The sequence below is a fragment of the Crocodylus siamensis genome, chromosome 7 (assembly GCF_052110815.1).
Source record: "Crocodylus siamensis isolate JL-2025a chromosome 7, ASM5211081v1, whole genome shotgun sequence".
Taxonomy (NCBI): Eukaryota; Metazoa; Chordata; order Crocodylia; family Crocodylidae; genus Crocodylus; species Crocodylus siamensis.
In genome coordinates this window covers 64,069,248-64,083,158 of record NC_143401.1, presented here as the reverse complement: position 1 = coordinate 64,083,158, position 13,911 = coordinate 64,069,248, and the positions used below count along the sequence as shown (strand labels likewise).

The following is a 13,911-nucleotide window of genomic DNA, read 5'->3' as shown; positions in this document are numbered from 1 at the left end:
CATGAGCGTTCTGCACCAACCTGATCAGTATTGAGAAGAGAGAGTAAATGGGGTCAGTATCCACAAAAACAACCTCTTCTATGATTAAAACAATCCCAGGCATATAAAGCACAGCATCTGAACCTGACACTCCTGTCTTTAATGTGACATTTCAGCTTCTCCCTTCTCTTCCTCCTAAGGCTGCAGGGATGCAAGATACCCCAACATTTTATGGAAGTTTTAAAGTCTCTGAGTAGATAGTCAAACAAAACCTGAAATGTTTTGGTTAAATGTACCATACACTCAAGAAGCATTAAACGTTGAACATTCCTGAATTTTGCTTTGAACCAATGCAGAAAGAAGCAAGTTTGCTGGAAGTATTCCATGGCTTCAGTCCATTGCACCAAAGCTTTGAGATGCATCTGATAACATCTCCAGTTGTTAACATATTTAAAGCTCCATTTTTTTTCTAAATTCAGTAGCTATACAGCCTGTCTGATCAAATTTCTGAAGAAGGTGTATTTGTTTTATATAGTATTTACCTCTTATATGTAAGAGAAAACACACTAATAAATGATATACCTTATGCTTTACATGAGAAATTGTGGTTCTTTTTATCCATCCAAAGTCTCTGCTTTCCCAGAAACTGGTGGTGTTAACTCTTTCCTCCATATCTAATGGAACCTTAAACATTTCAAATAATTTCATTATTTTATATAGTTAGCCTTGCCTATAGTTCTTACTAATAAGAACTTAAGAATAATGAAATTGTATGATACAATATAATCAGTTTCTTTAAAACCTGATGAACCATTTGAAATCAGAAGCATTACTTAAGCAGAAAATTATTGCAGTTGAATATGATCTTAATACAGGTCTGAATATGATCTTAAAATACAGCTGAAAATCCAAAGGATTTTATTCTCCCTTGTTGAGGAGTGACAAGCCTGTGGCTTTCTAACGTTGTTCCGGTTAGTCCTTGTATAAATTAGAATATCTGAGAGCCTTCTCTAACTTAGGTTTCTGAAAAATAACAGTAGTAGCTTTACTGTACTTCCTCGTCCAGCGATCAGGGAAAGAGGGAGGATGCCACAACACCTGGCTTTTCTTACCTCGTCCCTAAAGAAAATTCCCTTGTGCCCTAAGAATTCTCTGCTGGACAGCTACAACTAGAATCTGTTCAAACCGTGTCTGGTCAGGAATTCAGAGCTCACCAAAGGAACAGGAGCATGTAGCCTAAGACAGAATCATAGGGTGATTCTGAGAGTTGCTCTTATTTAAGGTGCCTGCAGCATCACGTATATTCAGCATCCTGTGATTCAGAATGGTGGCTGGGGCACTTTAAAGCTCATTCAATTATTTAAAGCTCATTTGATGAGCTTTAAAGTGCCCCCACTGCCATTTTGAAATGCGGGGACACTGAATACATGTGACCTGGAGGTTGCTGGAGTGAACTTATTACCATGCTCCAGCAGACTTGCAGCAGACTCGTTTAATCAAGTCTGCTCCAACACGTGCTAATTAGCACGCATCGGGGCAGAGCTCCATCATGTGTCTAGATGCCCACAGTGCTGGAAGGTACATGAGGAGATCATCTAATCCAGACTGCTGGTTGAGGCAGGATCATCCCTGTCTAACCCTCATTCAGGATTTCTCTAAAACTGCTTTCAAAACTTCCAGTAATGGAGATTCTGCAGCTACTCTAGGTAATTGATTCTGTGCTCAACTGCTTTTTTCAAAATTGTTTTATTATTTTATACTCAATGTTAATCTGTCAGCTAAACCTGTGGCCCTGGAGAGTTGGTGAACTGCTTTACTTGGGATACTGTGTAGTGTGTTTGAGATTATTTTGACTTGAAAGCTTTACTCAAAATATAGTTATCAAACTCAGATGAGTTTCCCAGAGCAAAGGATGGAAAGTCAGGAATTTTTGAAAGGCACATGGAAGAAGTATTATCATTCAGTCCTTTTAATTCTTTCAACCAGAGATGTCCAAAGGGCTGGGTCAGACCCGCAGAATGGCTTCACACAATGGTTCCAGCTCACAGGACCCATCACACAGGCTTCTCCTTCAGTGCACACCCTGAACTAGCCCTATGCACTGCATGAAGCACGTGCTAGCCCTGATCCCGAGCTTGCATGCTGAACTAGCACGGGGCACATGCTGCATGAGGTACTTCTGCCAGTATGGCTCCCTGCATGCTAGCTTTGGCACACGTGGATGGTCTGTGGGCCGAATCTGGACTCGACCTGGAGCCCGCGTACAGGGTGGATCTGGCACAGGGATAACATGCAGCATGACCCCAGGACCAGTGCACTGTGCAGTATCCACATTGCTGGGTCTGATGCACTGCATGCAGTGCATAAAATCAGCTGAGATCTATGAGCTGGATTGTAGCACTCTACAGTAGGGATCTGGTCCATGGGCCTTACCTTTGACACTATGCTTTAAACCATGTAAACAATGAAAATGATGTTATCCAAGTCAAATAAAAACAAGCATATAAACTGTCCCATACAATATGTTATAATATTCTTTGCTAAATCTCATCCTACCAAATGCATTTTACGATCACTTTCATTTTCTGTTCCTTTCGAGGTTCTGAAAAAGAACCCATTGAGGTAATACTCCAACCACTAACATAGTTCCTTTCTACGTAAACTTAACTAAAATGAATTCTCCAAGGAATTTTTTTAGTAGTTTTCATACTTAATCAAGTATGCCTTCATATCAGTATTAAATGACCAGCAAAACCCAAAAAAATCAGTTTTTATCACGGTGTTCATATTTTACAAGATCATTGGTGTATGAACTTAATACAAGGTTTTGTTTCAACAGTTGCATACACTGTTGAAGTTGCAGATGATAACATTTCCAGTGAACTGAAGAAAAATGCCAGTTTTAGATATGACTTTTAGTAAACTCTTGTTAATGTTGATGTCTGTTAGGAAGTCACTGTTTTATCTCAACATTTCTGGCATCCCTGCTGAGAAAATAAATTACGAATGTACTGCCATTATGTTTGAGCAGAGTTCTTAGATTCAGAAGCTTTGCAAAAGACACACAAGCTAAAGGGCGGAATCTGTCTTTAGGAAAATGTATTTTCTGGAGATCTTGTAGTCCAAGAAAGCAAATGATACTACTGGAATGTCAACAGAGGGGAAGAAAATAGTAAAGGAGCTGTTGCACTGTGTGCTAAAGTCAGTGGTAAGACATGGCTTCTTAAATCCACTCAAAATATTACTTCTCAATATCTTAAAAACAGTGAAGCATGTTTTATCCTTCTGTTACTAATCATGTTGACAAATAGGATTTCCTTGTCCATTGGGAGCCTGAAATAGAAATATGTGCAAATAAGTCTGTCTTGGGTTTGTTTAGAGCACCTATCATAAGTGCTGAATGCTGGGAGCCATGGCAACATGAGCTAACAGTCTAACTCAGGGGTGGACAACCCATGGCTCAGGGGTGTGATACATCAGGCAGGGGGCAGAGAGCAGAGCAGTAGGTGGGAGAGGGGGAAAAGTGGCAGACTGGGGAGAAGGTGGAGATCAGAGTGGCACTGAAGCAGGGAACAGGGCTAAATGCATGGTACACTTGCCAAAAAAGGTTTACAACTACTGGTCTAGGTATTTAGCTGTATAGTTAAGTAGTCATTATTCAAACTGGGTATTAGGCCTGTGCGAAATGGCTTCTATTTGCTTTGGATTCGGATTTGGCCAATTTGGGGGGGACAGTGATTCAATTCAGTGATTTGAATCACTGTCCTGAATCAATTCAGCCAAATCTCATTCAGAGATTCAGCCACCACCAAATCAGCCGAATCTTCAAATCAGCCCCATCGCCCACCTGCTGTCAATGGCTGCCCTGCCAGCTCTCCCAGCTTTTAAGAAAGAAAAAAAGCCCCCACTGCTGCTGAGTGGGGGGGCGATCCCCACTGCCCCCCACTCCCCCACACCACATGGGAGGCTCATGGCAGAGCCCCTGCCCACTGTCCCAGCCCCCCCATGGCTGCCCTGCCTGCCCCAGCTCCCGGCCCTTTAAAAAAAAAAAAGCCTCTACTCACTGGCTCTTGCCACACGGGGGGGCAATCCCCACTGCCCCATGCTGTGGAGGGGGCTCTGCCACAAGCCCCCAGAAGCCCCGAGGCTGCTACAGCAGCTGGTGAGTGGGGGCTCTTTTTTAAGGGCCAGGAGCTGGGGTGGGCAGGGCAGCCATGGGGGAGGCTGGGGGAGTGGGAGGGAATTAGGGAGGCTGGGGAAGCAGGCAGGGGATGGGGCCTGGCAGGGGTCCCCCCATGGTCCCTTCCCCACTCCTCCAGCCCCCCCTCCCCTGCCCCCTACTTACCAGCTCTGAGTCCAGCTCCAGCTCCCTGCTGCAGCGAGTGGGGACTGCCCAAATCTCCGAAGCTCTCTGAATCTTTGCCGAATCGATTCGGAGTGCTTCAAATCAATTTGGCCTTTTAAGTGGTCTCCTGATTCTATTCAGATTTGGAGATTTGGCTACCAAATCGAGCCGAATCTCCTCCAAATTGAATCAGCGCTCAAAGCTTCACACAGCCCTACATGTTAACTGGGGAGCTGCCCAACTAACTTTGCAGTAAAGCCTCTGCATCTGCATGTTTAGGTCTTAAAAAACTAATTCAGTCCGCTACAGGTTCATACTTACAAATACAAGTACTATCCTGTGACAGTTCTTTAGTGCACAACAGTGCATGTGTAGGCACTGTTGAGATGGATGGGGCACAAGGATGCTTCAGTGCAGGGCTGCCTGCTGGCTAGCCTTGCACTGGAGCACCCTCATGCCACAGCCAGCCCCTCCACAGCATATTGAACCATGTTGGAACAGCTCCAGGCTGGCTGACTGACACCCCAGGACCCCCTGCCAGTCAGGGCTGCTCTAACCCCACTCAACATGCTGCAGTACCAGGCGCACATGTAAGCATGGCACCTGGGAGCAATAAACCTCAGCACAATATGCACCAGAGTTTATTGCTTCACATCAATAGCGCTTGTAGATGCACCCAGTGACTCTCCAATGCCTTGATAATTCTAATCTACCAGGTAACCTATGACTTTCACTGCTAATGTGTCCATTGCTTAATCAGCCATACAAGTGGAGGATGAAGTGGGGAATTGTGTGCAGAGTCAGGTTTTCATTCTCTATTTCTGATAAGCTGTTCCTTAGATTGCAGACATTTCTAAGTTCTTCAGCTGCATCCTCTGTTCTGTCTTTTGATATTAGTCTGATTGCAGGATTTTTGTTTGTATTGTCCCACCAAAAAAACACTTGTGAAAGACCCATGAGAAACTAGTCCAAAGCATGGATTTCTAGACTAGCTTTTGCAGTTTGTTCTAAATAAATTAGGCGAGGTAATGAGGTAACTTCAAGAATTACTTCCTTGACAACTAAGCAGTCACTCAGACCAGCTTTAAGGTAGTTAGGTATGGAAACTGAATGCAATCCTTGGAACTTTTAGCAAAAATCTTTTAAATTGTTGTGTTGGCCAGTGCTTCTGCAGAAAATGCCTTGAGGGTAAACTTGATCCTTACAGTTTGCATATTTCAAAACTGGGAGGCTGTGACTCAGTGGCCTCTGGAAAATCTCCAAACTGAGTAGTTTGCAGGAGGAATTAAAAACTCAACTGACTTTTCTGAAACTAGTTATATGCATGCTGTAGAGATGAGAAATGTGAAGGAACAAGTCCTGATCTAAGAATCTCTGGTTACTTAACACAAGTCTCAGCAAGTGATGAGCATTTGTTTTATTAAGATATTTAGAGAGCTTCCAGCCCTCTCCCTGACTGCATCTGCAAGAGTTTATGAACATTCCATATACGTAAAAGTAGAACCCAAACCAACTAAAAGATTCATCTTCTCAAAAAATTCCTTCTGATAGCCTTCCCACATGGGCAAGGGTCCTATTGTGAAAGCCTACTACCCTGAATGACAGAGCAAATGAAGGCTTTCCCTTTGTGATTTTTCCAGAGGGATAGCTCACTCCTGGCATACCAACATGCATAAATCGTCCCAAAATAGGAAGGGGACTGCTACTTCGGGCACTCATGGGGGGTATGATGAACAGAATTTTTAGGTGGGCTGGAATTGCATAGTTTAGATTTAAGTCCCTTCATTGTTTCTCAGACTCATTTTGTTTCTAACAAGTATATTTTGTTCCACTTTCAATAGCATATATTTTGATCCAGGGAAAAAAGTGTTAAAATGAGGCATCCTCAAAGCAGAGGGTTTAGGCAATTGTGTGTTGATGTTTCTCAAGGTTGCTATAGCTAGCTACAGAAACTTTTTTAAAAATTCCTTTGTATTAGCATAGACAGGTTTGTTGTTTTTCTTTTGTTTTGCTTTTTTATTTAATTAGAATTAAATATTTGCTTTACTTAAGCACTCCAAGAAAAGGAGTACATTTTGAATGACAAATATGTAGACAATCAAAAGTGTGAGAACAGGAAGATTTATTTTAATGTTAATTTAAGTTAAAGTTCCTTCTTGCTTGATATTTACATATATATGCCTTAAAATAAATGTTCTGATGCTCACTGACTTGTTGTAATAAGTTTGTATTCATGTCTCTTTTATTACTATATTATAGAAATTGTCCCCTTAGGGAAGCCTAAAATAATATAATTGCTCTGTTCCGTGAACAATTTTCTGTTTATGAAGAGTTGTTTCCTGCATGTACTTAAATCTGCATGTGTCTATGATGAATTTTTATAAAAGCCCTCCACCAGACCTTGGAACTTTTATTTTGGTTCCTAGGTCTCCTGCATTTACAATTTGTGTGCATTTGTTTTCTCAGCATGTCCAAGATTTGCTGAGCCTCTGAAGGTAATATATTAGTTTGTATTTCTTGATGTATAAAAAGAAAGAAATGTTACAATAAACACTTCTCATCTGGCCCATTCTAATGGTGAGACAAGATCTTTCATTTTTGGCTAGGATTTGATAGCAGAAGGAATTATTGCTGAAACAACAAACCAGCTGACAGAAAGGTGCAGTGTAGTTCATTGGATGCAACCACATATTCAGCCTAAGTGGGTTTTGTTTGCAGCTGGTATATCCATCCAGTCTCTGGACACTGAATAGCAGGTTCAGCCTCTATGCTTCATAGTAAAACCTCCATGGATGGCTGTAGCACCCAGCCACTGCCTTCCACTTAAACATAGCTCCCAACCTGTACATCTTTACCAGACAGTAGCAACTACTTCCTCTTTCTGTGACCATAGAAGTGCCCACCCTGGGCATGGGGAGAAAGGGCAGTTGTAGAATTGAAAGAAAGGAAGGAGAAAGAACAGGGAAGAAAATGATGTATTGTAGAAACTGGAAGAGGAAAGAGAAAATAATGAAAGGAAGAGTGTGTGGTTGCATATAAAAGAAGCAAAGTGGGAGAAAGTGAAAGACATAGTAAGAAAAATCAGTGTTAACACTTAAAATGTTTTGTGTGTGTTTTGCATGTGAGTATAAAATGACAGAATTAATGTAGAATTATTAGGGCTGTCAAACTATTAAAAAAATTTGATCATGATTAGTTGTGCAATTTAAAAATTTGTTGCAATTGTGATTTTATTTGCACAGCTAAAAACTCAAAATCATGCACAGAAAAACTCAAAAGTTATGCAAAATTATGTAGGTACTTTGTATGATTAGGGTGTAGGGGCAGGATTTGTGAAGGTGTGGAGAGTTGTGGGTGTGTGAAGGAGGGTTTGGAGCCCAGGGAGCGGTGTTCCCACATATTCTGGCAGGATGTGGCGTACTGTGGGTCAGGAGTGAGGGGCAGCAGCAGGGCTGGGGGAGCTGTGGCTTGGGAGTGAGGGGCAAATCTACACACACAGACACCACACAGAAGGTAAGTGTTTTGGGGGAAGGAGTGTGGGGGAGGGTGGGATGGGGGGCAGATCAGGGCCCCCATGTTGAGGAAGGGAGTGGGGCACGGGCCAGGGTGAATGGGGCCCTGGGGCCGGATTGGTCATGGGATGGACCCGCAGGGTTGTGGGGGGGACTCTCCTACTGCTGCGCAGCAACCCCAGGGGAAGCATGGGGGGCACATGTCCCTTGGATTTGTGCATGGGCCAGAGGCAGGCTGCCACTGCACGTGGGGCTCTCTGTGCCTCACTGCTCTTGCCCTGGCAGCCACACGATGCCATGCTGTGCCTCCTGCCACGAGGCAGGCAGGGGACACGGCATCGCCAGCATCTGGCTCCCAGGGCAAAGGCAGCAGAGAGCAGAGCCCAGCATGCAGCGGCAGCCCATCTCCACCCAGCGCACAAATCTAAGGGGTGTATGACTCCCATTCCTCCCCCAGGGGTGCACACAGCAGTGAGAGCCCCCCGCCATGACCCAGACAGCCACCCGCGGCTCCATCCCACAACCTGCCCCAGCCCCGGGGCCCTATTACCACCAGCTCCTGCACCTACATCTGCCCCACTTCCTCCCTCATCATGGGGGCCTCAATCTGCCTCCCTGCTGCTTCCCTCCCCCATACCTCTTTCCTGTCACAGACATGCCTGCTGGGCACTACTCCACACACCACTGGGCTGCATTCCTGGCCGCTTGCAGGCTGCAGCTGCGTGACTGTGTCTGTGTGCGCCCCGCCCCCCTGCTGCAGCCACCAGGAGCCCACACCTTGGCTGCCCTGCAGTCCTCTGCACTGCCACCACTCCCTGCAGGGCAGCCCAGAGGTGGAGGTCACAGTAGCAGAGTGGAGCTGGGGTGCAGGCTCCAAAACCACATGGATAATTAACATGTTAAAAAAACGAACACAAACAACTACTATTACATTAATCACACACGTTACCTGCAATTAATTGACAACCCTAACAATTATATCAATATTTAAGCAAATTGCCGCAGTCTTTGGGCTTCTAGAACAAGAGGTTCCCAGCTACTGGACTGTGCCCTGGCTGCATGAGGTCCCTGCTCAGAACCCCTTCTGTCCGCCCAGGCAAGTGGCTTCCGTAGTCACAGCTGAGTTTCCGGGGTTAAAACTGGGCAATAAGAGAGCCCCGGGAGGAAGGCTCATCCTGCTCCTGCTGGGTCATGGTAAAAAAAAAAGGTTGGGAACCACTGTTATAGAACATTGTCAGTAAATTATCTGTATTCATGTACTACTGATGTATATGGTTGTTCTCAAGTTAAAGCAAAGTCAGAAGGTAGTTCCCTTCTTTATTCACACTTCCACAGTTTAACTATCTTTGGTGTGTTTGCTTGTCTGTATCAGATTTGTGGTCTTTGTGGATGCTATTTGTTTATTTTGTACTTGGCATTTTCTACTGTGCTTCAGAGTGTTTAAAAAAAGATTTGGGCTGTAACAAGATCTTCTAGTTCTTGATAATCAGTCTCCTTGAGCTGCAGTAAGGCTGTTAGTTTTACATTTTGCAATGACCTGTTCTCCAGAATATTAAAGGGGTCACCCACAAGATGTGGGGTTGTACCAACTGATTTGAAATTATTTGTATTTTGGCTATAAAGTGGGTTAAAACATAGGCAAATTTAAAATCTCATAGTGAAAAATAAGTTGTGTAAATGTAGTCAGTTGAAACTAAAGAGAGCTATTAAGGAGCATCAGACCCACAGCGTTCTGCAAGAGCTATAGCAAACAAGACTGGTTCTATTGTACCATCCTACTTCAGTGACTTAACACACTGCAAAGCCATTGTGTTTACAGAATTTAACAGTGCTACTTTTCCAAGAACGTGGCCATTTTTTAAAACTCTGATTTGTTCTGTTTGTGTTCTTGAACTTTAGCTTCCAAGAATAACCCTTCATTTTTAAAACTGCTCTTCATCCAATAACCTCAGTCTTAAGTTCATAGCTGTTTAGATTTCAGACCAAATTACAAAAAGTTCTCTTCTGCTATTCCCAACAATAACAAGCTTCCTCATTGCTATTCCTCATTGCTCTGTCGTCCTGTGACACTCTAAGTCTCTTCAGTTTAGTTAATAGGGGACCTTTCTCTTTTTTATTGTTCTGCTTTTTCTGCCTGGGAAGCTTCATTTTTTAAAATTTATTTATTTATTTAGGGGGTGGGGGTTGGGATTGTATTTAACAGCCAATGTAAACTCATAGGTAGCTGGCAGTAGACTGCCTCCAAGCTAATGCAGCTTAATGCTGTATTTACTGTACTATATTAATAACTGCATGCCTGTCTGGATGAGCTTGCCTTTCGTGTCCCTGTTTTCCACTGTGAGTGATACACAGGGTGTGTCTACATGAGAAACTTAATGCACAGTAGCCTAATAACATTGTGCATGCTGGGCCAAAACCATACTAATACACTGCTGTGCAGTAGTATTAGGCTACTGCGCAGTAAGCATCATAAAACAGTATGAGCCAGCACTACTGCTCAGTAACTGTTACTGTGTATTTAGTTAGTATTTCATTAAGCAGGTAGTAAACTAAAGCGCAGTAACTACTGTGCATTGATGAACTTGTATATATGCCCACACTGTACTACAGCAAGGAAGTGTGGTGGAGTTGTGTTAGTCTGAAGTTAGGCAGATGAGAGTGGCACTTTGGAGTCTTTTAAAAAGGGTCATCTTCCCACAGATGTGCTGCATACAAGAAGTCCTGGTGACAATTTGGGTAATAATTCTGAATTCCACTTGCGTTTATGCGCACTGTCTGCAATTGTAACTAGAGCTGATTGGAACCATTCCAGTGAATGGCTTTTGTCTGAATGTGCCAAAATTGAAATGTTCTGCAGAGATGACTGAATTTCAACAACCTTCTGGTGCGACCCAGGCAGGATCCCATGGAACCTTGTCTGCCAGGGGGGTTCTGTCAGTAACTGGCCAGCTTTCTGATCAGCTCACCCTTCTGAATCATTAGCAGCTTGTCTGGAGGTCCGTCTTGGAATCCAGAACCCCAGGGCTTTCTGGGTCTGTAGCCCCAGATAGACTGACCCATAGAAGTCTATTCTCTATCATGGAAAATTTCAGCACATTTTGTTTTCATCACAAATCAGAACAAAACCAAATTCTGGAATATTAAGATGGAATTGCCTTTCTTCACTCAGCTCTAATTGTAATCAGTGGGCCCATCTACACATGTGCCCGACTACACTTTCTGCTCAGTCATTTAGTACTTGCTTTAGTACTAAATGACTGTGCAGTAACCACTGTTACTGCGCAGTCCCAGCAGCACATGGGTCATTTCCAGACCTACTACGAAGTAGCAACAAGCACAGTAGCAACGAGATACTGTGCAGTAGCACTGGCATCATGGTTCATGCCTGCCATTGCTACGTTGCCATAGCAACAAGCTACATCACCATAGTTCGTCATTACAGTAACACAGCATCTCATGTAGACATGCCCAGCATGAATTAAATAATCTATTTTGTAATAAGAAGTTGACATATTAGAATATGTGTTTTATGTTCTTTCTAAGTAACCCTTTGTATCTGGTGGCCAGTTTAAACACACAGGTAGCTGGTAGGGCTGTGCAAAGCTTCAGTCCCTGATTCGATTCGGTGGAGATTCGGCCTGATTTGGTGGCCAAATCCCTGAATCTAAATCAAATCAGAAGAACCTTTAACAGGGACCTCCCCCCGTTCCTCCCGCACCCTCCTGGCTTGTTGACTGGTGCCTTCTGGGTCTGGGGGTGGTCCCCAGGGTCCCCCTGTGGCCGATTGCTGAGCCAGGGGGGTGCATGAGAGCCCCTTAGCACACTCCCCAGCAGACCCAGAAGTGGACCAGAAGTACTTCCGGGTTCACCACCAAGCACATGGAGTGCCCTCCCCACCCCCCCGCACTCCTGTGGGATGCTCCATGCGCCCCAGCATCACAGGGATCACAAGCTACACCTGCTACTTCAAGGTACGTAGAAAAAGCTGTGTCTGTGTCTGAATCACTGGTTCTCCGAATCAGCATCGAATCTTCAGATTCGGACTTGGCCAAATTGAATCAGGGACAGTGATCCAGACCAATGAATTGAATCACTGTCCCCGATTTGGGCCGAATCTGAATCGAATAGGTCCCACTTCTCATACCCCTAGTAGCTAGTAGTAGACTGCCTCAAGGATTATGCAAGTTAACTCTTGGGATCCTGGACAGGTTTGACTAAGAAATTCAACAGTTTCCACTAAGAGAACAGAACCAAGCTGGCTTGACCTATAACTGCTACAACCACCATTGTAGGTGCATGCCCTTTTCTTCCAGTTGATTCTTTGCCTGTAATAGAACAAGGCTGAGCATCAGGGGAAATCAGGCTTAGCTAGCTTCCTAAGGAGGGGGAGTGTTTACCAGCAGGGGGAGCAGGAGTCATTCAGGATTCACTGTCAGTAGGGTTTCTAACTGTCCTTCCCGGTAGCCAAAGGTCCTTCTTTCTTCCTCCAACAGCATGTCTTATGAGAACTTACTAGATATCTGGAAATTAGCTAGTCCCAAGTTACATCTACTAAAGAATACAAATGCCTTCAAAAGCGCTGCACATGCTTCCCCAGAGCAAAACATCCAGTTCTTACTGCTGCTTATCCATGCTTCATTTTCATTTTCTGATACATACATATTTGCACTACATTATACATGTTTCATTCAGATCAAGTTAAAAATAAGATAATATCTCTGGGCAAGAGGAGAATCCAGGAACAAAATGTGTTCTCTTCCAAGCCAAGGCATTAAACCCTAATAAAGAATGTATTCTCTATAAATCACTGAAGTTTGTTAGTATTGCTGTCTGTGTTTAATTTAAGCTGTGATCCATTTTAAGTTGAGTAAAATCCTCTGTTCCTCTGTTGAACTGGTAACTACATACACCTATTCAGTACAGACACACAAATCATTGTTTGAGGTCATGCACTAATGTGACTGAACAAATTTATCTATTTAATCCTTTGAAGCCAACAGTTGAAACCTCTTTGAAAATATAGCCTTAAGTATATAAGCCACTCCTAAAGATACATTAGATATTAAGCATTGTGACTGACATGATATGCTAATATCTTCCTGAAGAGGGTGACATCCATGGATACATCTACTATCAATTTCCACAACTGCATTTTTAAACTCAGAAAAACAACCTAAATCTTAGTTCAGTGGATGTGTGCAACCTTAGGGACTATTTATGCACTTGTCTTTCTTTCTGTGTCACCCATACAGAACCTTCTGAAGTTGGGCCATCTGTTGTTGTTCATACCAGTGTGCCATTTGGAATTGAATACCTCGAGTGGGACCGTGAGAAAGTGCAGCAGTTAATCCTGGAGCAACTGGAAATTGTAATGCCAGATTTGCCTAAACCAATTAACATCAAGTGCCAAAAATGGAGATACTCCCAGGTAATTAATTATCATTGAGAATGATTTCTGAAGTCCCCTCTACCTGTTACAGGTATTGTACAAGGAACTGGTTAAAGGTAATTTGCACCTTGAGACCAACTACAGGTGCAAAGTACCTATCACGCCATAAAACTCCAATTACTTATAAAGAGAGACCACAAAAATGGGAACTAACTTTATAGCTGGTTGCTATCAAGCTTTAATTTGCACATGTAGTAGGATCTCCCCTGTGGCTGGGAACCTCATCAGCCTCAATTCAGCTGGGTCCCAGCAGCCATGTTGTGTGGGAGTGATCTCCTAGCCCTGGAGGGGTGTGGAGTCCCCAGGGCTGGGAGATGCTGCTGCTATCTCCCAGCCCCAGGAGTGAATGAAACCCCCCAAGGCTGGGAGATCTCAGCAGCTGCAGTCTCCTAGCCTCTGAGGTTTCACACATGCCTGGGGCTGGGAGATAGCAGCAGCTGTGATCACCCGGCCTCAAAGGTTTCATGCACCCCCAAGGTAGAAGGATCATTGGCAGCTGCCTTTCCCATCCATGTGGTGTATGGGGTCGCCCATAGCTCAGAACCCATTGGCTGTGGAGGGGTTCCCAGCTACAGGAGCTTGCTTCTGACCAGTGCAGAGTAGACCGGGATTGGATTTCCCTTGCA

General features: G+C 43.9%; 1 protein-coding gene across 7 annotated transcripts in view; it reads left to right on the top strand.

Annotated features, from left to right (window-relative positions):
- RNLS (renalase, FAD dependent amine oxidase) overlaps positions 1-13,911 on the top strand; it is a 157,180-nt gene that overhangs the window by 125,199 nt on the left and 18,070 nt on the right. For all 7 annotated transcript variants that reach the window (XM_090057438.1, XM_090057432.1, XM_090057431.1 and 4 more), the window contains one exon: positions 13,089-13,264. In XM_090057438.1, coding sequence (XP_089913564.1) covers positions 13,089-13,264 — 176 coding nt within the window. The remainder of the gene's footprint in view (positions 1-13,088; positions 13,265-13,911) is intronic.